The sequence below is a fragment of the Hyperolius riggenbachi genome, chromosome 6, assembly GCF_040937935.1.
Source record: "Hyperolius riggenbachi isolate aHypRig1 chromosome 6, aHypRig1.pri, whole genome shotgun sequence".
Taxonomy (NCBI): Eukaryota; Metazoa; Chordata; class Amphibia; order Anura; family Hyperoliidae; genus Hyperolius; species Hyperolius riggenbachi.
This window is the reverse complement of record NC_090651.1, coordinates 273,015,706-273,038,766: the sequence shown is the minus strand read 5'-3', so window position 1 is coordinate 273,038,766 and position 23,061 is coordinate 273,015,706. Positions and strand designations below refer to the sequence as shown.

The 23,061-nt window shown below is 45.1% G+C and overlaps 1 protein-coding gene across 7 annotated transcripts in view; it reads right to left on the bottom strand.

Moving 5' to 3' along the window:
* Positions 1 to 13,958: 13,958 nt before the first annotated feature.
* Positions 13,959 to 23,061, bottom strand: part of SMIM35 (small integral membrane protein 35) — a 129,336-nt gene continuing 120,233 nt past the window's right edge. For all 7 annotated transcript variants that reach the window (XM_068240878.1, XM_068240877.1, XM_068240880.1 and 4 more), the window contains one exon: positions 13,959 to 14,994. In XM_068240878.1, coding sequence (XP_068096979.1) covers positions 14,877 to 14,994 — 118 coding nt within the window. In that variant the 3' untranslated portion in view covers positions 13,959 to 14,876. The remainder of the gene's footprint in view (positions 14,995 to 23,061) is intronic.

Here is a 23,061-nt window from a genome sequence, read left to right as displayed (position 1 = left end):
ACATAATTTTTTTTTTTAAATTCCCACACTCTAAACATAAAATGTTTTGGGGGAAAATAGGAAAAAATGCCAGGGATCTTCATACAGCCATATTGCGGCTGTATAGCGATCCCTGGCCAAAGCGCTGCGGCTGCGTATGGACCCTCTGGAAACCCCATCAGGAAATGTATTGCTCTTTCTTTTGATGCCTGTAAAATTACACTACTGTTAGGTTTGCTACTAAAAGTGACATTTACCGCATTTAAAAGTATTCTTTTTTCCTTTGAAACTTTAAAATCGATTTTCTCAAAAACTATAAGGTCTTTTTGAAAAATGGTTTTTTCCTCTTATTCCCAATGATCTCCTTAACATATCCTGCAAATTTGGAGTTTCTAGCATTTAATATGGATTTGCTATTAACCATTAAAGTCAGCTGGTTTTTAAATGTGTAATTTTTATCCTTTGAAACTTTAAAATCGATTTTCTCAAAAACTATAAGGTCGATTTGAAAAAAAAAAATTTCCTCTTGTAGCCACTGGGGGCCCCTACAAGCTCTGTGGCCCTGGGGCAATTGCCCCCTTTGCCTTTATGGTAGCGCCGGCCCTGGGTTAGCAGTGGGGGGAGGTTTTGCGGCGGCGAGAATAGTTAAGGTCAGCCATGGGGAGGTGGTTAGGGATAGGCATTGTTAGTAAAGAATAGGCTTAGGTTTAGCCATAGTAATTATTGGCATTTGTTACTGATATTTTGTGATTGTTTGTTACAGTTTAATAGTAAAATATCAGTAAGTTTACCGATATTCTAATATTGGGTTTCCGGGGCACCCAATTTTCCAGGTTTTCTTTTATGACGTACGCCTGATTTAGAGCACGTCCCTAAACAAGAGTTAAAAAAAAGTCTCTGTACTTATGTACCTTACCTTAAACAACAGGAAAATGCAAGGGTTTCATATGGATGAGGGCAACTAGATGAATAAATCCCCCACACTGCTCTGTAAGCCAGGGGTGTACAAACTTTTCAGTCCAATGGCCATCTCGCCATTCTTGAGAGTGCTAGGGAGCCAAACTAGCGAAATTAAACACAACTTTTTTTTGGGGGGGGGGGAAGGTAGATAGTTATATTGGTTAAACTGAGATATGCCTGTTGCATTTTGTCAAATAAAATATTTCCACAGGAAATGACCCATATACTGTAATACAGTATATCTTACTTTGTGATAGTATTGTAACAGGGTGACTCTGCCAGAGTATTTAGACTACCATGGGTCCACTCAAACAGGTCAGAGTAATGCTGCTTTAGGGCCCGTTCAGACTGCAAAACGCGGACGGCCACGCATGCAGAACGCAATGCGTACGAACGCACGCCATCCGCGTTCGTATGCGTTGCGTGGCTGATCCCATCACTGAAAAGTGAATGGGACAGCCGCGCGTTTTTGTAAAATCTGCGTGCAGCATGCGTTCCCGGACCGCACAGGTCCGGAACGCATTTGTGTGAACATCAGACATTGCACTCTATGCAATGTCTGATGTCGTGCGTGTCGGCCACCTGCACGCGTTTCCAAAACGCGGCTGGAAACGCGTGCAGTGTGAACGGGCCCTTAAGAGCAAAAGGCATCACCCAACATGCCCAGCCACAGAAAGCCCCTCCCAGGAATCTACAAAGGGCTCTTCTGCCCTATACTCTGGGCTCAGTACAGCTCGGGTGGATGGAGTGAGAGGAGCAGAGGCAAGTTACTCACTACCCATCTTGGAGCAGTACCCAGTTTGGAAGCGTGCTGGCGGCTTCAGAGCGAAACAGCAAGCATTGGAGTGTAAGACCTCTGCTCTACCAGGCAAACCATGCAGAGAGAAGTTCAGAGCACTGTGGACACAGTGGGGTGGTGTGAGGCCTGGTCTTCTAGAAACTTCTGAGGCCTGATACAGTCTGCTGAGTGAGATGAGACCAGCCTGCAGAAGCTGAACTGCTCAGGAGGACTTTGATGCAGAAATCTTGGAAAGCGCAAGTACCAGAAACTGAATCCACTGAATTCTGTTACACCAGTTTACAGAACTGTCTATTGAAGTTATATGTGCATTTACCTTTGCTTACTAGTACTGCCAGACATGCTGGGACTTGTTGTCCTACTGGACTGTGTGCTGTGATAATATAGGGTGACCATATTTTGATTTCCAAAAAAGAGGACGATCACAACAGCATGTGGGCGTGGTCATGGGTGGGGCCAAATATACAAGACCTTAGCAGTGTGCTGTCCAACTTCGCGGGCATGGAGGGCCGTTTTTTTTTCCCCAGACCACATAGTGGTGAAGGGCCGGCCGCCCGACCGACCACAAAATGCAATCAGATTCGCAGAAGATTTCCCCACAAAATGCAATAAAATCACACAGGCAGGTGACAAATGACAATCATGGTGAGAACTCCAGAGAAGACTTTAAAAACCATGCTAGTTAAGCACAATGATTTAGTATTCTGGCTGAACTGGATGGCTGTAGGTCTTCTGTTCAACCTAAAACTGTAACTGCTGAGAAAAGACAAGTTAAACATGCTGTACTGAACGTTTTGCCATTCATTTGCCCATACTGAAAGCTGGATATCTCAGTGATTTAACTAAACACTTTGGGGTTAATTCAAGCTAACAAAGGCGTTTATGATGAAGTGCAGGAATACAGGAGGCTCTGCCAGTCTCTCACACAAGTCAGAAAGCAGCCCTCCTGGAGTCTAGGGACTGTCAAAAACTTTTCAACTTTTTTAACCCCTTATCCACACATGCAGTCATTATAACAATGGGGAGAGACTAGACAGATATTTGCCCAGGGACCCTCCAGGCAAGCTCTGCATCATGCTGTGTATATTTACAAGCTTGCCTGCCCTCTAATTGCATTTTTATCAGCTAGCCTTGTGTTTCACATTACCTTACCACAGTGGTTCCCAACCCATGTGCCGCGACACATGCATGTGTCGCGGCAGCTTTGGGTATGTGTCGCGGCTCTCTCGGAGGGGAGCAGCGCAATGGAGGGAGAGCTGTGGGCAGCGGCGGAGAAGGGGGCCATCTCCCCCCTTCTCTCACCTTAGGGTGCTCTGCCTCCCTCACTCTTTCCTCCGATACTGTGTGGCGGCGCTTGGCAGCGGGCGGGACTTACCTTCCGTGTCGCTCCAAGCGCCGGAAGTTCTGGTTCTGCAGCCGCTGTTCTGGTCTGGATCAGGCCAGAGTAGTGGCAAATCATCCCGCGCCGGCAACGAGACCAGACGGAGACACGGAAGGTAAGTTCCGCCCCTCTGCCAGCCACCGCACTTCGTTCTGGAGGAGAGAGCGAGGGAGGGAGAGCACCCTGAGGTGCCGCTCTCCTTCCCTCGCTCTCTCCTCCTGGGGGGGGGGGGGGGGCACCTGGCTACATATACTGGGCACATATACTGGGCACATATATCCCTGGCTACATATACTGGGGACATATCCCGGGGACATATACACCTGCCTACATATACTGGGGACATATACCCCTGGCTACATATACTGGGCACATATATCCCTGGCTACATATACTGGGCACATATACCCCTGCCTACATATACTGGGCACATATACCCCTGGCTACATATACTGGGCACATATACCCCTGGCTACATATACTGGGCACATATATCCCTGGCTACATATACTGGGCACATATATCACTGGCTACATATACTGGGGACAACTGGCTGTTTGTCATTATGTGTATTTACTGGTGAACAGCTGTCTCTTATTATGTGCATTTACTGGTGAAAAGCTGTCTCTTATTATGTGCATTTACTGGTGAAAAGCTGTCTCTTATTATGTGCATTTACTGGTGAAAAGCTGTCTCTTATTATGTGCATTTACTGGGGAAACGCTGTCTCTCATTACCTGCATTTACTGGTGAAACGCTGTCTCTTATGTGCATTTAGTGGGGAAACGCTGTCTCTCATTACATGCATTTAGTCTACGTGTCACGGAGATCTGAACGTTTGGTTTGATGTGTCACGACTCCAAAAAGGTTGGGAACCACTGCCTTACCACAACAAACCTGAATACACCAGACCTGCCCTAAATCACTGAATGAAAGGCTGCCTGGGGGGAGATTGCCCCCCTTCTCCCCTGGCCAGTCTGTGCCTGACTCACACACTGAACAAAGCAGCTCGGCTCCCTCTGTGTTCAGTCACCCGGACATGTAAAAAATCCGGGAGGACGGCCCGGACAGGTCATAAAAAGTGGACCTGTCCGGGCAAAAGAGGACGCCTGGTCAGCCTAGATAATACAACCCTTTGCATAGTGCTTCCTTGCAGTTTGCATATATCTGATGTGTTGCAGTTATACGTTTGTGATTTCCACTGCTAAGAATTCTTACTAAAATAAGATTTATTTAACTTTCAATTGGTTGTGATCCTTTGGTTCCACTACACACACCTGCTGTTACAGTATACAGAAGTGTTACACAATCAACTCGTTCACCACAAAAAAAGCAATTCTTTCCCACAAGAAGAAAGTGAGAAATGCTTGCATTAGCCTCCCACACATCATTGCATAAGATATTCATATTTTGTTAATTTGTGTGGTATTGCTGTCTTAAAACACAGCATTTGCATCTTTTCACCTCCAACATTACTGAAAAAAAAGTAATTATTTCACATTGCAGTGCCCAAATGTACCCATTGTTGTAGCAACAGCTCCCACACACTGTATGATTAATAATGACATGATAAAAACAATCAAAACTAGCTCTCTCCAAGGACAGCCACAGTGTGAGAGAGTTGTGAAAAGAGGACAGGGGGTGTTCTTTATTATGGTGCCTGTAGCTGTGTATATATGGTCCATAATGGCAATGGACCACTTTTGAATGGCTGGTAGAGGCTTATGATTGTCCAGGAGGAACACAATGCCACCAGCAGGTGAATCAGAGAGTTGCAGGTACACAGATTTTCCAGAAGGCCAGGAGATGCCCAAATTCAAGTTAAAGCGGTATAAAACCCTGACATAATATTCAATAAAAACATCTTTTTCTACTTTGTATATGCCATTTGGTTATATTTGCTTTTGTGCATAAGTATTATTATTCATTTAGAAATTATACGTTCCCAAAGTACAATTTTTTGCTTTGCATTTTATTTATATCTACTTTATTAATGTTCTAACAAGGAAAAATGCTTTCTAAATTGTCTGACTTTGTTCAGGAGAAGTGTCAGTGTCAGAGAAGTGTTTATTTGCATTTCTCACTTGATACAATTAAACACAAGATAACATTATCTACAACTTCGGATGCGTCCAGCTTTGCTGGCAGGGAAGTTTTCTAAGGGCTAGTTCAAACTCGGCGCTCGGAGCACCGCTAGCCCGCGAATCTCGCGATTCTTGCGCGCTTGGCGCTTGTGATTTCTGTTCAATAGAATGAGAATCACAGCACAATCGCCCCCAAAACGCTGCATGCAGTGCGTTTGCGTTTAATCGAAATCGCAACGGCTACAGTGTGAATGTATCCATAGGGATACATTGCAGCAGCGCTTTGCTGATCGCCAGTGATCAGTAAAGCATGCAAGAATTGCCCCAATGTGAACCAGCCCTTAGTCCTGTGTGTAACCCTTTGAATGCTGTTCTAGTAAAAAAAAATGCTGGTTGTATATAATATGCTGTAAATAATCTATTAGAGCAAAGAAGAAATGCCACTTTAAGCAAGTTGGAATAATGTTCACTATTAAAGCAAACCTGAACTGAAAATAAACTGATGAGATAAAAACAATTGTTTCTATCTATAGTCCTAATCCTAAATAGAGATGGCCTGAACTCTTCACAAGCGAACAGTCCCTGGGGAATGACCTCGAGGTCACTTCCGTGTTCGCAAGCTTCCATAGTACTGCGCAGACGCTTTTTTAGGCAGCCGCGCGTCCTTGAGAGCACTGCCGCAGCCAGGAGCACTCTGCCTGCCGTCATCTGCGGGCGCGCGCTCAAGGATGCGCGGCCGCCAGGAAAGCGTCTGCATAGTACTATGGAAGCTTGTGAACACGTAATAATTAGTTGGAGTTGAGGCGCCAAACAATTGAACCAGCAAGTATTTTTACACAGTGCACCATTCCCTGGTATAGAATGGGGCTATGCTTCGTCACGCATTGTTGTGGTCAGCAGTGGCGCCGTGAACTGGCCTTGGCCTTTCAGCTAGAAGTTCCACCAGAAGTACGGTACATACATTATTACTAGTGTACAGATAGAAAAGAGGAAGATGGATTAGAAAGTTGTGTTTCTCATCAGAATCTTGCAAACTTCCACTTCTTATAAGACGAAAATGATAACTTAAAACTGGTTTAGTTTTCCGATAAAGGGATATTAAAGCCACTTTGTTAATAATACAAGTTCGGAAAAATTTGGGAGTAATATAAAGTTTGCATGAAAATGTACAACAGCAGCGTAACTACTAAATCATAGGGACCTCCAGCAAGACTTTGATGGGGCCCTATTAATGTGAGGAAGTATAAGTAGTGCACCTATGTGAAATTTGTGGAACTCTTATGATCTGAAACTTTTGTCAAAAGAAAAATGTGTTGAATATTCCTAAGTGCTGAAAAACTGGAATGCGCAAAATCAAGAAACGATCCAAAGTGAGGCTTGGACTGAGGACTGTTTGTTTTAAATAGATGAGGGTGTTCCCACTCATACCCAGCCACAGTGTCATCACACTGACGAAGCTCACAGTCACATTGGTGGGCGTAACGTGTATGTGGGAGTGGCCTACTCGTGGGAAACGAGGAGCGGCTCTGGCGTCCATACGAGGGGATGCGAGCTATACTTACAGCCGGGAAGCTACTAAGTTGTAACAGGTACCTGTATACTGCGGGATGCCACAGTGGGGAGCATCATCCACAGGCCTATCAGACGGAGAGAAGGTAATATCTTCATGCTGAAAGGAGGGTTGATAGACGCCATTTAGCTGAGCGGATAGCCAGCGCATGTGGTTATGACATGATGCCAGATGTTAAGATTATGCTTTTACACACAAAGGAGCTGCCTGTTGTAATGCATATACAGAAAATAAAGTGCTCAAAGGCCATTACAGACTAGAAGACTAGGCAATGGACTTTGTTAAATGCTGCAGATTGCTAGATACAAGGTTGTCTCTCTTCATCCTGGAGTGATCTGGAACACAATCTACTGCTGGCTGAATTGAAGTTATTGCACAAGCCTCACTTCATTGTTAGATACGGATTGGCCAATCCATCCCTGATGAGTGTGGTATGAATGTGTATGGTGTTGTCAGGGAGCGCTCCCGTGAGTTGTCCTGTGCGGGTATTGGGGATTTTAATAGGTGGGGAATTGGGGGAATACGCTATTAATACCTTTGATAAAATAAAGAGAAGTTTATAGTAAGTGAGTGGCAGTCCATTGTATTGTGTTGATTCTAGAAAGTTATGTTGGCCCTGCCTTCCCTCATGAGTTTGGGGTTTACTAATGTGACTATAATGATCTGTGAACTGGAAGAATAAGTATTGCCTATTAATGTTTACAACCCTTGCCTTACCTCCCCTTGGTAAACCTCACAGCCTGGGACCCATTTTACAAGGGTCATAAAACATGTGGCCATCAAAATATCCACACCCATAACATGAGTAGCCACAAAAACACCTGATGTGGAGTACTTGATGAAGGGAAGGTTAGTCGTTGGGGCCCACATACCTCTGCCCCCCCCCTGCAGTCACAAGGGCTGCTCTCATTGTAGTTACACCACTGTTTACCAGAAAAACTCTACTTTTCTTTTAGGATCTTTCCTTTTTTACTTTGAGGGGAGCTGAAAAAGAGTCCAAAACCAGGCATTAAGCCCCCAACCCCTCTCCCCCCCCCCCCCCGAACACAAACACACATTTAGCCCATTTCCTCTGCCCAATAGCTATAGCAGCAGATATAGTAGAATATATGGTGCCACAGAGCAGGAGTGGGCTTATTTTCATCCTAGCCTGCCCTATTGAAGCGTGCTAGGTCCATTACTTAAATTGAGAAGTAAAGCTCATGGAGTTGGTTTCAGGACAGCATGGGGACTGAGGATATCGGTGGGTATCCACAGATGCGGAGCCTGCAGGGAAGAACTGTTGGGTGTTGCTGCATTTTACAGAGACTTCAACTGAACTGAAGCAGGAAGTGACACAGATCACAGGACCCCCGGCAAACTTTTCCGTATTAGGTAGTCAGAGGTGCCCTCCAGCATTAGGTAGCCAGATGTGAACCCATGCTGAATGGCGCGTGGAGCAGAGTGAAGATGTAACTCAGAATCCAGGCCATCTCTATGCCTCCAATGGTGTCTCTTATCATATAAGCTGCTGGTATGTGGTGGTGGATCACATGATGAGAGATGCCACTGGAGCCATGGAGATGGGGACAGTGGAGAGGATAAAGGCAGATTGCGTCATTGGAGTGTGAAGAAGTGGGATTCCACTCCCGACTCTGCAGTGAAGGGGGCCATATGCCTTGCTTGGTTGCCTTTTGGGTGATCTTGATTTAAGCAGGGCCTTCACGGTCACGGAGTCAGGCTCGGATTTACATTGCAAGAGCCTATAGGCACCGATGTCCTGCCACCCTAGACTTTGCCCTCCATGGACCTACAAACCCCCACCAAACTGCACCGCAAGTGTGCCGGCTGTCCCAGCTGTCACTTCTCCCTTACTTCCCCTGTCGTCATATGTAGCTACAGGTGCCGTTTAGCATTAAATAGCCTGAGGTACCCTCAGTATTAACTAGCTAGTGGCACCCCCAACTGAAGGGGGATCTTGACAGTGGAATACCGAGAGTTGGGTGAGTAAATTTTCATTTACACTCTGCTCAAGACTCTGCATAGGGAAGGAGGGAGGGAGGCACTAGTGGAGGGGAGTGAGCCGCCTTTCCATCATCAGACGCCTGTAGGCACGTGCCTACAGTGCCTTATGGAAAATCCAGCCCAGCACAGGGTCCATTGTTATGCCCCTAGTCTACCTAGTCTAGACTCTAGGTATTGCTATTTCTAAGTGCATATTTAATAAACATGCTTTCCAGCACAGGTTTCCTGCAGGCTCTACATCTGTGGGATCATCTACTATCTCACTCTTCACTGTATATTGTATATGATTGTACTATACTGGAACAACTCATACTCATGTCCACAGATCTCATCACACATTTTCTTGGAGGCCTGATGACAAATGCCATGTAGCTACATCTCTGCTCCCTATTCATGTGATTTCTCCTCACCCCCTGCAATCGAGCACATGGTGAAGTGCAACGTCTCTAAGAGTAACCCCCACCAGGGGCCACTCCACTATGAACATCCTTTATAGGAAGGTTCATTTTATATATTTTCATATACAGGTGCTCGGGTATCATGTAGCGAGCCCAGGGCTCGCTACATGATAGCCGCTGAGCGGCGGCATCCCCCCACCCACTCCGATCGCCTTTGGCGATCAGAGTAAGCAGGAAATCCCGTTCAGAACGGGATTTCCTGCAGGGCTTCCCCGGTCGCCATGGCGGTGGGGCGGGATGACGTCTCTGACGTCATGGACGTCGGGATGTCACAGGGAATCCCGATTCACCCCTCAGTGCTACATGGCACTGATTGGCCAGGCTGCGCAGGGGTCTGGGGCAGGGGGGGGGGGGGCTCGGCGTGGAGGGTAGCGGTGGATCGGCGATGAGCGCCGGCGTTCAAATGTTACAAGCAGCTAGCAAAGTGCTAGCTGCATGTAACAAAAAAAAATTATGCAAATCGGCCCAGCGGGGCCTGAAAAATCCTCCTGCGCAGGTTACCCTGAGCTCAGGATAACCGGCAAGGAGGTTAAGGCCAAGCTGCAGGGCCGCACAACACTGCACACGAGTGATTCCCCCCCCCCCCCTTTTCTCCCCACCAACAGAGCTCTCTGTTGGTGGGGTCTGATGGCCCCCCTTCTGTTTATTTTTTTTTATAAATATATTTATGTTCGTGTTTTCACTGTTTATCCCCTCCCTCCCCCCAGCCGGCCAATCACGTGATCGGCTGTCATAGGCTTCTGCCTATGAGAGCCGATCGCTCTCTTGTCCCCCAGGGGGACAGCTGTGTCACACGGGTGTCCCCAGTACAGCGCTGTTGCCGATCGCAGTGATGTACTGTGTAAATAAGGAGACTGAAGAGGGGGGCGGAGCTCCACCCCCCGAGAAGGAGATGCGTACGCACCCTGCGTGCAATCTCCTTCAGTAGCCGGCTCCAGGACCTGACGCCAATTGGCGTTAGGTGGTCCTGGGGCTGCCGCTGAGGTCACGCCCATTGGTATGAGGCGGTCTTAGAGTAGTTTGTGCTGCTCTGCAATCAGCAGGATTGTGATTAAAGGGAACCTAAACTGAGAAGAATCTGTATTTTTCATTTAAAAAAAATACCAGTTGCCTGACTCTCCTGTTAATCCTGTGTCTCAAAGGGCCTGTGTCCATTATATGCGGTGCGAAGCGGCTACATAGCTTCATTGCACCGCAGGTGTCCTAATCCCAATGCACGGCAATGGAACAGTTTCCACTGCGCGCATTGTGTGCGGTGCTGCTGCAGATTCTCGCATCTGCACACATCCGGGAGATGCGGAAGTGATGTGAACGCCAGCGGAAGTGATGCAAAGTGATGTAATGTGGCTAGGTAGCCAGGGCCGGGCCGAGGCATAGGCTGGAGAGGCTCCAGCCTCAGGGCGCCGTGTAGGAGGGGGCGCACAATTCATTCAGCTGTCATTCCTAAACTGTTTGAAGCAGAAAGAAATATGAAAAGGAGATACATGTAAGTGACTACAAGCCAGATAACTAGAGATTAAGGTGTTGGGGGCCCTGGGGTGCCTCTTAGTCTAATAGCAATCAGTGTGTGATGGCTGGGGTGGAGGGATGGAGGGGCGCACTTTGGTGTCTCAGCCTTTGGTGCTGGAGGACCTTGTCCCGGACCTGTAGGTAGCTGCACTCGCATTACTCCGCAAATAGAAAAGGGCCCTAATACTTTTAGCTACAGCCCCTCAACAAGCATGCAGATGAGGTGCTCTGACAGAAGTCAGACTAGATTAGCTGCATGCTTGTTTCAGGTGTGTGATTCAGCCACTACTGCAGCCATAGAGATCAGCAGCACTGACAAGCAACTGGCATTATTTAAAAGGAAACCTTCATAACCCTATCAGTTTAGGTTCCCTTTAACTTCAATAATCATCATTCTTCTGTGTTGAAGCTTAAAGAACACACAAGATGACCATAAACAACTGATATTACTTACCTAGGGCTTCTTCCAGCCCCTAAAAGCGCAGTATGCTTCCGATGATGTCGGCGTATTTGCACATGGGCACACACATGTTCAGAAGACGATGACCTTGTGGCAAATTATAGGGGCTGGAAGAAGCCCCAGGTAAGTAAAACCAGTTTTTTTATTGTGACTTTGTGATTCCTTTAAAGAACATCAGAAATGTAAGTGTGATGTTAGACATCGCTCAGCGTTCAGATTTTCACCTCTTAAAGGACCACTATCGCGAAAAAAGTAGGCAGAACCAACAGGTTTTGGGCCAGTCCATCTCCTCATGGGGGATTCTCAGGGTTTTCTCTGTTTTCAACACCATTTCCTGAACAGCAGTTGCAAAGTCTAACTGATAAAATAGTGTGCAAGTGAGTAGGGAGGCTGGCTGGTATCTTACTATTTTGGCAGTGGAGTAGCTACGGACCTATAGGCCACGGTGCAAGCTTTGCATTTGTCTCCCCCCAATAATACTATATATAACAATTGATACATTTCACCAAAACCAATAAAGGACAACTACAGTGTCAGAGATGCAAGAAGTGGATGGGGAACAGTTTGTTTATGATCACTACTATTCAAAGCATCTATAGAAGTGAATATTAACAGCACAGGACCAATAAAGAGCTAATACTGTAGTTGATGGTGGGACCAGTGGCATAGCTAAGGGGAAGCAGTAGATTTGGGCGCATGAGACAAGTGGACAAAAAGGGCGCCCCATTCACTTCCATTATAAATATCGTTTAATGGGCGCTGAACGGGGAAAATAAGGCGCCGGAGATTTTTAAGGATTTATAACGGCGCCCGGAGATTTTTAAGGATTTATAACTATGTTTGTGATGATTTAAGTTTACAAAATGAGCCCGTGACGAATAACGTTTATGAAGATAATAAATCACTATTTCTAAAACATTTCTAACACATTATTATCCACCCAAAAAAATAATTTACATTTTTTTTCTTTACATTTTTTATTTATTAATGTCTGTAAAACATTATTATCCATAGGGGGTTTTAGGTTTAGGCACCAACAGGGGGGTCTTAGGTTTAGGCACCAACAGGGGGGTCTTAGGTTTAGGCACCAACAGGGGGGTCTTAGGTTTAGGCACCAACAGGGGGTCTAGGGGTTAGGGATAGGTACAGGGAGGGTTTTTAATAAACGAAAATATAAGTTTCACTTTACAAACAGGGAAGATTAACGTTTTAAGAATTGCCGATCTCATACACATTATTTAATGATTTATAAATTCATAAAACAATATTTATAAACGAAATTCTACACAATAATTTCTATAAACGATATTTCCATTTATCGTTTATACCACGCGCCCTTTTTTCCCAACGCCCTTTTCGTACGTGCGCCCTAGGAGCTATGGGCTCTGATGCAAGTTTTACAATGGGGCCCCCCCAAGTGTTCTATACATAACAATTGATACGGCACACCAAAACCTGCAAAAGGACAACCACAGTGTCAGAGGTGCAAAAAGGGGATGGGGGACAGTTTGTTAATGATTACTGCTATAACAAAGCATCTATAGAAATGATTATTAACAGCATAGGACCAACAGAGAGCTAATACTGTGGTTGAGACTGGGCCCCCTTGGGGCCCCTATGGCCCAAGTGCCCCGATGTGGTCGCTACCTCTGCACCCCCTATTTTTACGCCACTAGGTAGGACCCATGGGGCTCCTCTAGCCCAAGGACCCCAATGCGGTCGCTACCTCTGCACCCCCTATTGCTGCGCCATCTTACTATTTTAGCAGTTAAACTGCTGTTAAGGAAATGCTGTTGAAAACAAAGAAAACCCTGAGAATCCCCATGAGGAGATGGACTGGCCCAAAACCTGTCGGTTCTGTCAGATTTTAACTGCCCATTTTTTTCAGCGATTGTGGTCCTTTAAACCTAAAATAAGAATCAGGGAGTCCAGGAAAGATCTATTTAGGGATTAGGTGTTTGGATATGAATACTTGTACGTTTATTTTCACTTGCTTGCTGTAAGACTGCTTTTTATATCAGCAAACAGTAAGATAGCTCCCCAATTATATGAGATGATAGAGTACCTGCAGACAAAGACAGAGGGGAGTAGCCATTTTGCAGTGGGCAGAACACATACCAGCACTTTCCACTATTGTGGCTTTTTTTTCTTTGCTCAGAAAAAAAATGAATTTTCTTACACTTCTTTATTCACAACTTACTATATGGATATCTGCTTGTAAGATATCAGGCTACATATTATGAGCATTCAAAGATTTATTATGTTGTGTGATGACCTGAAAAATATTGGTTACTACTGATCACAGTCCGTACAAAGCTGGAAAAAGTCAAGTCGGTACAAAAATCATTCGACTCCGACCCCTCAGTTTATGAAACTTCCGATTTAGACTCCAGGTACCCAAAATTGCTCAGACTCCTTAGTCTAATTTTTAGAAAGGCTATGGATTTGGTATAAAAATCATGAAACTCCGACTCCTCAGTTTATTGAAACCACCGACTCCAACTCCAAGTACTCAAAATTGCTCCACAGCCGAAAACTAAAGTAAAAGCGTCTCCAAAATAAGGCATTACCAAAATGATTCCTTCACCAGAGTATGAAATATTTGTGGGTGATCTTTGGACTCAAAAATATATATATTATTTCCTAAGTTTAAAATATCACATGATAAAAAAAAAAAGCTTACATCTACCATGGGAACAAATGGAGATCTAGATGTTGGGTAATGCATTTTGAAAAAAATGAACGTGTCCATCATTCTTTTGCTGACAAATGTATTTTGTAACTTAGGGAAATGATTCACTGGAATACATACTGTAAATTTAATCTTAACTAACTCTAACATGACCCCAAATAAAAAGTACCCACAGTCACTTAGTAATGATGTCAGAATCTCTCACAAACACTTCTCTCCGTGATGTATTTAAAGAGGAACTATGACCAAGGATTGAACTTCATCCAAATCATTAGCTGATACCTCCCCTTTCCCATGAGAAATCTTTACCTTTTCTCGAATAGATCATCAGGGGGGTCTGTATGGTTGATATTGTGGTGAAATCCCTCCCACAGCGTGATGTCAGGACCTAGATCCTGACATCACACTGTGGGAGCCTTTTTGCATTGTGGTAAATAATGGCTGTTTCCAACTGCCAAGCAACCAGTATCTCCCTCTTAGCCTATTGCATTGTTAGGAGGTGTGGTTATAGATAATGGCGGTTGGTGCTGTCTGTTTTTTTCATGTCTGCCAGTAGTAAAGATGGTTACGTGCAGGCTGCTTGTGGATAAAATGATGTGAACAAATTACATGGCGGATATCAATCATTTCTTGACCACTCTTCTATTTTTTAACTTTTTACTTTGAAAATGTACTGGTTTATTTTTTCCCCTTTTCTCTTTAATATATAATGAATGAGTATAGTGCATGACAGCTGACAGAGATTTGAGGATGAAGGAGAGACTGAAGACGTGTCATTCTTCTCTTACATCTTGTTCACGCCCATTATAGTCAGTACATGAGGACACCATGTGATGGTTTATGTTGCTGAATGGTGGTTTTTCTGACGTGGCTTTTGTGTATTTGTGTAGGCATGTAGGCTCTCTGGGCATAACAGGAAGCAGAGTTTTCCTCTAAAGGGGTCACTGGGCTTCATTGACTCCTCAATGTCATTAGTACAATTACACCTCACTGTCTTCAAACTGAGAGTAGTGGTATATAGGCACGGCGCCATGAGCATACATAGAGCCACTGACTGTAAATGGAGGTCCTATATCCAAATCTCCTGACTTCAGCTGCCTGCAATAAAGAGGATAAAGAGGTTAGTACATACAACTGCTTCTAGTTCAAGTCAAAAGTCAACTAACACTAAACACATTGCCAATGATGTAGCTATAGGGGATGCATAGGTTGTAACTGCATTTGCCCCTCTGGAAGCTGTAGCTGATCCCCAGTGTCCAAACCCACCCCCATTACTGAAATTAAACCGTCGACAGGCCAACCCGTTTCCAAAGCACCTCTGCTAGAGACGAGTGGCGCTCAATTATACTAAAGCTGAGCACTCAATAATGAAGCACCGCCAATTGCTGGAGTTAGGCTATAAAGTAGCCAAACTGGACCAGAGTCCCCGCTGTAAGCCGGAGTTCAGCTATACAATAGCCAAAGCCGTAAATTGCATTGTGGCCTGTGGCAGAGCCTAATTCACCATGCTCGCTTCGCACCCAATTTACCGACTTCGCTAAATTTCTTTAGAAAAGGGGTAGTGGTTGGTCGAAGTCCATATTCTGTAGTAGTGCCCATAAGTCTATAGTTACTCCACTACACACTGAGCATAGTGCTAACTGAGACAGTTTTTAATACAGTTATATTGTTACACCCCTCTAGTATTTTGTGCAACATACTGTATTTAAAGAGACACTGAAGCGAGAATAATTCTCGCTTCTGGTCTCATAGTCAGCAGGGGCATGTGTGCCCCTGCTAAAACGCCGCTATCCTGCGGCTAAACGAGGGTCCCTGTCCCCCCCCCCCCCCCTGCAAAAACTACGACCAACTTGGTCGTAGATTTTGCTGCTCTTGAGGCAGGGCTAACGGCTCCAGCCCTGCCTCTCAGCGCCGTCTATCAGCGGCGCATCGCCGCCTCTCCCCCGCCCCTCTCAGCGAAGGAAGACTGAGAGGAGCGGGTGAGAGGCGGAGATACGCGCTGACAGACACGCGTGAGGCAGGGCTGCGGCGGTTAGCCCTGCCTTAATCCAGAAGAGGGGATGCGCTGCTCGGAGGGGATTTCGGGGGGTAAGGGACCTCTGTTTAGCCGCGCGATAGCGGCGTTTTAGCAGGGGCACACATGCCCCTGCTGACTATGAGGTCTGAAGCGAGATTTATTCTCGCTTCAGACTCTCTTTAAAGTGTATATCTGGACCAACACTACAATTCTTCAGAAGTGCATTTTTCAATGTGCAGAATGTAAAGTATTCTAATGCTGGTCTAAACAATCTACCAGCAAAAAAAAAATTCAGTCAGCTCACCTCCTTGGTCTCTGCCTACCTGATCTGCAAGATTTCCTCATCTTTCATGCTTGTACTACCATTGTTATTTAACCTCTCCACTGGCATCTTTCCACCCCCACTCAAAGAGGCTGTAGTGACATCACAACTTAATAAACCCTATCTCTACATCCTACTGTACTCTCCTACTACCACCTGGTGTCACTTCTCCCATTTGCATCCAAATTACTTGAATGCAATATACATGCTAAACTAAGCCATTATTTATCTGCTAACTCCATGCTTGATCAGTTCCAGTCTGCCTTTCACTCTAAACACTCCATAGAAACAGCTCTTACTAAAGTGGCCAATGATCTTCTTACAGCTAAATCCAAAGGTCATTTTTCCATACTCATCCTTCTTGATCTGTCAACAGCATTTGATACTGTTGACCACACCTTACTCCTACTGATACTTTCATCTGTCGGCATAAAGGGCCTTGCTCTCTCCTGGCTATCTTCCTATCTCTCTGGAAGGTCCTTCAAAGTCTCTTACTGAGATCAAATCTCTTCTCCTCATGCTTTTTCTGTGAGAGTACCTCAAGGCTATGTCTTTGGCCTCCTCCTCTTTTTCCATCTACCTGCACGGTCTTGGCAACTTAATCAACTCATTTGGGTTTCAATACCATATATATGCAGACGATACACAACTGTACATCTCGGCCCCAGACCTTAACTCTATCCTCATATGTGTTCCTGAATGCTTGTCCGCTATATCTTCCTTTAGGTCCTATCGCTTCTTAAAACTTAAATGAGTAAAACCGAACTAATCATTTTTCCACCATCTCTGTCCACCACTCTGACTGAAATAGCAATAAATGTTAATAACACTCCCATAACTTCAGTACCCAAAGCACAGTGCTTAGGGGTAATATTTGACTCCTCTCTCTCTCTCTCTCTTTTATTCCGCACATTCACTCCCTAACCAGCTCTTGTCATCCCCAACTCAAAAACATATCTTGCATCTTACCTTTTCTCACTCAAACATAGTATGGATACAGAGGTGCCAAAAGGATAAAAGATTCTAAAAAGTTTAAAAACATGTGGAGGAAATGGAGGACTTACCTCCTCCAAGTAGACGTAAACATTGCCAATGTGTTTGTCAGATAGAACAAGTTTATTTAAGTACTCTGGGGGACAATGCAACGCGTTTCGCAGGTTTGATCCCGCTTCATCAGGCAATAACAACGGAGTAATAGCATATGTGTTCAGAAGAAGAGACATGCACCTCCAGGCCTCTAGGCACTACCAACTAACAGACTGGCCTTGCTCCAATCTGTACTGAACTCAGCTGCTCATCTCATTCATCTTTCTTCTCGATCTTCCTCTGCTGCCCCTCTCTGTCAAGCTCTTCATTGGCCACCAATTAATCAGAGGATTAAGTTTAAACTCTTAACCCTAACCTACAAAGCTCTCCACAATCTCTCTCCCCTGTACATTTCCTCACTAGTTTCCAGATACCAACTTACTCGTAATCTCAGAACTGCACATGACCTGCTGTTGTCCTCCTCTAGAATTACCTTCTCACATTCATGTATACAAGATTTTGCATGTGCTTAACCTGTCCTCTGGAATACCCTCCCACAACACATATGTCACTCTCCAACCTTTTGTTACCTTTAAACGCTCTCTCAAAACTCACTTGTTCTGACAGGTATACGCTCTACCTTAGGCCACTTCCCCTTTGTCCTAAAGCCAAGTTGCACTCCTACTAGATATCCTAAAACACACTGCCTCGAGGTATATTTATTGTATACTACCCCTCGAGTGTCTTTGTGTTTAGTTCTTTAAACATAATTTCTACAATATTCTGGAGTGCAACCCACCCGACCCAGAGACCCAAGAACCCGAGTAAGGACGGGATTTCCTCTCTTGCTGTGGTTGCTAGTTTTGTTTGTGAGTATCATCCATTCCTCGCTTTGACGCAAACCATTACCGAATCATACTACACCATAAGGGGCTCCAAGGTCTCTTTTTTTCCCTAGTTTCCTAAAGGTCTTCCGGATCCCATATTTTTTTTTTTCGCGCTTTAAAATGCATAGCAAATAAAATAACTCCTGTATAAAGAAAAACACCCAAAGAAAGTCCAGTTTGTCCTGGAAATACAGTGCATATATCATTAAGGAGTCATAAGCAGTGATAAGGTTGTTGCTGATTAAATAGGAACATAGCTAAACCGTCAAAACTGCTCCAGTCCATTAGGGGAAAACCGGTCTAGGTGTGAAGTGGTTATTATGTAAATGAAACAACACCTAGGGCCATTTTCAGTGTTATGATGGAGTTGCACATAAAATGTTCTTTTAATCTGAACCATTGTTTCCTACTATAAACAAGTCAAAACTGACATGAAAATATTGTCTGAACTCATCAGGAAGCAATATGCCATGAGTCACAGAACAGACTGCACATCTAGTTTGATTATAATACTTTTTCTTTTGTGTTACAACAGACAGAAAATACCTTTTTGAAAGGTTCTGTATGTGAGGACTTATATTTGTATAGTTACTGTATGTGGTATTGTAGGCATACCAAGAGCAAATGTGGAGAAAATGAGAAGTGAAAATAAGGAAGGAAGTGACTAAATACTGATATGACTTGACTAGTCTGGTGTTTATTGTGTTTGTTAACCTTTAAATCAACTCAACGCACAGCTGGTAAAGGAAAAAGACATGCGTGGAGATTATCAGTCTCTATAGTTCAGTGGTGTTAAACACAAATAAGTAAAACAACAAAGGAATGTGCGGCATTGAGGAAGAAAGTAAGGTTTCGCATTCTGCATCTATGAATTCTGTCAGAATTTCACTGAAGTCCACTTTAGTCTTATCCCTGGCATAACCTATAAATAATCCTTTAAGGAAATGTCAGCCACCTACTGCACCTGCGCAGTACACTCCGGACAATGTGGACTTGACTGATAGCGGCGCTCGCGCAGGCCCAGTAGAGGCGGCTGAGAGTGGAGCTGTGGCGTGGGACATGTCGGCTGAAAGGGGCTGGAGGAAGGCACGGGTGAGTATAGCGGGGGGGGGGAGGGGGTTTTGGCTGACATTTCCTTTAACATACAGAACATTGGGCTTAATTTACTAAAATCACAGTGACCTTTGCTTAGGGACAGTGGCAACTCCAGCTTCAAATTTTTGGGGAGGATCCAGCTTCAAAATTTTGGGTGCCAATGGGTGGCTGGTGGGGCCCACTTGGGTGATCAAAATCGATTATTGTGTTGCTAGCTTTAGATATTTTTTGCCTAACTCAGGTGCTAAAATTAAGGCTAACAAGTTCAGCAAAGATGGGAACCGAATGTAAACATCACAAACAACTCAGAGGCTTTTGAGCAGAGCAAATCATCCAAATGATGGTGCTAATATGGAACTAAAGTTACCTACAAATTTACTTGGCTAGTTTCCTGGCATGTTTTATTCCTTTCTTGCTAGCAAGCTGCTCCTGTGTCACAGGTAAATCTTTCCAGCCCCCCGCCATGTCTCATGACTCTACAAAAAAGGAGAGGAGGAAGAGGCAGAAGGGAAAAAAACACTGTGTGTGCAATTCATCATCTTAGTAGCTAAGAATAGCTGGAGACTAGAGCTTGTATGTTATTGGGCAGGAGGGACACTCAGGGGGGCACAGTGATTCCCAGGGGAGGGGGGAGGCAGTGCTCCAGCATGCCCCAGTGTAGCACCGCCCATGCTTAGGGATGAGGAAAATATACATTTACATAATTTACAATACAATATGTCCACAAGTGCTGCTATATGACCATACAATTGTACAATTAACTGTTCACCATTACATGTTTATTCCTTTTTTTATGCCATGAAATGAAATGTACTTGTGGACTGATCTGTGAAAAATGTCCTGTTGTTCAGTTTGCTTAGAATAACATTCATATGTGTCATGCTGTGGATAGGTTCATAGAAGCATTTTCTGAATAAGAGGCTGAAGGGATTTTTTAAAGTTTGTTTCATTTTTCAGTCAGAGCCCTCTAGAGAGTCATCCCTAGCGCAGTAGGCAACATCTGAAGAACGTGAGCAATTACCACCGGTTCAATAATGTCGTTATGGGTTTAATTTTAATATTCAGTCTGCTTTTGTGAAAATTACCACTTACCACTTTTCACCCGTCTTAATTTGCCAGTCCAATACAGCAAATCTATCAGTTCAGGCTTATTCATTCACCATTTAATTGCAAAATATGTAAACAAAAAAAGCATGTTGTACATGCATTACAGCTTGTCTAGCAGACCAAGCACAGTAGGTAGTGTCACTATAGTCAGGGATGGTTTTAGGTAAAATGGTTCCCTGGGCAAAAATGAATCTGGGGCCCCTTACTGATAGTAAACCTGTGACCTCTACAGTCCCTGATGTGTGGCGTCCCTAATGTTCTAGCAGGTGATTGCTCAGTTTGACCATGTGATAGTACCAGCCCTGCCTATAGTCCAAGGAAGATAGGAGCAGGGCCTCAGTGAAATGCTTATACCAGTTTATATGCCATTTAGCACCAGAGGATTAACAAGAGATATTCCAATATATGTGGGAACACCTCTTATGCTAGGTACACACCATACAATTTTCTGTTAGATTTACCTGCCAGATAGATTTTTTTCCAACATTTTTCCAAAAAAATCTGGCAGGTAAATCTAACAGAAAATTGTATGATGTGTACCTAGCATTATACAACTGATGCTGCATGCTGGAGGATTCCAGAATCTCAAGCCCATCCTGTGCTGGTATAAGCCCTGATATCTGGGGTCTTCTTCCTATGAATGTAATTCCTCAAACTGGATTAATAATATGTTTAAAAAAATAAAGGAAAGACAGTTTTAGACCATGCAGTGGGTTCCTCTTTCTGGAAAGACCTCAACTAGGGTGCTGAGGTCAAATACTGAGAACAATGGGTCCCTTTCAGCTGTGTCCCTAAACAACTCCTTTCAAAACTTACTTGAGAATAGAAAACATTCATTTCTTCCTCCTGTGTCAGAAACTGGTAAAGTTTTAGCTCCTTGTAATGCTAGGTACATACGTTAAGATTTTTTTTAACCTTTTATTTTTCGATCGATAAAAACGTTAGATTTCTTGCACTGAATATAATCGATTTTATCATAATTTCTGCACCACACCTGTGGGATTTTCAAAACGTTTTTGTTTGCTTTTGCTTTGTTGATCGTAACAGTAATCGGAATGCGTTCAGGAAATTCCATATTCTATAACCGATCAATTGGCGGGGCGGACTTGTGGGAGGTGCATTGATTGTACTTCTGGCCGGAACTGCCTGCCTGGAACAAAAGACGATTGTAATTGCGAACGCTTCAGTCGCCATTGTGCCTTTGCAGTGCAAGCATGCCTCTGTCTGAAAAGGAGCGTGTGCATCATGTGATGGCTCTTTTGTGTGTTGCAGCAGCGAGCCAATCGGAATTGAAGCGTAGCAAGGCCAAGAGAGAATGGGCCAAGGGGTGGTTGCAGAAAAGGGATCAACTTGATCACAAGGCACTGATCCAAGAGCTGTGGGAAAACAATCCCGAAGACTTCAGGAATTATACGAGGAAGAGTGAGGAAAATTTCAGAGAAGTGCTCGAAACTGTGTCCAAAAAGGACACAGTTATGCGCCAGGGTGAGCAGCGGGCGAGAGATTCACTGGGTGGGGGGCGAGGTAGGCACAGAGGCAAAGGGAGGCAGGAGGGCTTGCGTCCTGCCTTTCTCGGCCACTGTGGCGTCGCTGTCCTACGTGCCGTGGGTGAGCAGCTGGCGAGAGACACAGCCCCTCTTTGCAGTGGCGTTCCTACCATGGGGCGGCAGGGGGCGCCCCGCTCCTGGTGTCGGGTGCCCCAGGGGGTGTCATGAAGGCCTCCCACAGAGGGGGAAGCAACACAGAATGGAGGGGTGGTGGGGAAAGCGGCAGGGAGGGGGGACGGACCCCCCACCTCCCTCACCTGGGTCCCCTCCTTCTTGCGCTTCCCCCCTCCTAATTAGTAGCAGCTTTAGATATGCGGCAGGAGCGGGCGGAGAGGACTTACTCACCTGCTTCCTGCGTTCCAGGAGATGGCGCACAGCGTCATCGTCACGTGACGCTGCTCTCCGCCTTCTCCACCGCCCACTGTGCTTCCTGATTAGCGGAAGCGCAGTGAGTGACAGAGAAGTCGGAGACCAGCGTCACGTGAGGATGACGTGTGCGCCATCTCCAGGAAGCAGGTAAGTCCTCTCCGCCCGCTCCTGCCCGCTTATCTAAAGCTGCTGCTGGTTAGGAGGGGGGAAGCGCAAGAAGGAGGGGGCCCAGGTGAGGAAGGTGGAGCTGCTACCCCTCCTTCCAAGCTTCCCCCATACCGGGGGCAACTATACTAGCTATACTGGGGGCAATTATACTAGCTTTACTGGGGCAACTATACTGGGGGCATCTATACTGGGGGCAACTATACTAGCTATACTCGGGGCAACTATACTAGCTATACTGGGGGCAACTATACTAGTTATACTGGGGGCAACTATACTAGCTATACTGGGGGCAACTATACTGGGGGCAACTATACTACTGGAGCAACTGTACTAGCTATTCTGGGGGCAACTATACTAGCTATTCTGGGGACAACTATACTAGCTATACTGGGGGCAACTATACTAGCTTTACTGGGGCAACTATACTGGGGGCAAGTGTACTAGCTATACTGGGGGCAAGTGTACTAGCTATACTGGGGCAACTACACTAGCTAATACCTTAAATTACAGTTAGCTCCGTCCTCATCTGGTCATGACCACGCCCATGTTTCGCCGCGGCGCCATTTTTACGAGGGTGGGGGTGGGTGTCTTTTAATACCTAGCACCGGGTGCCAAAAGCCCTAGGTA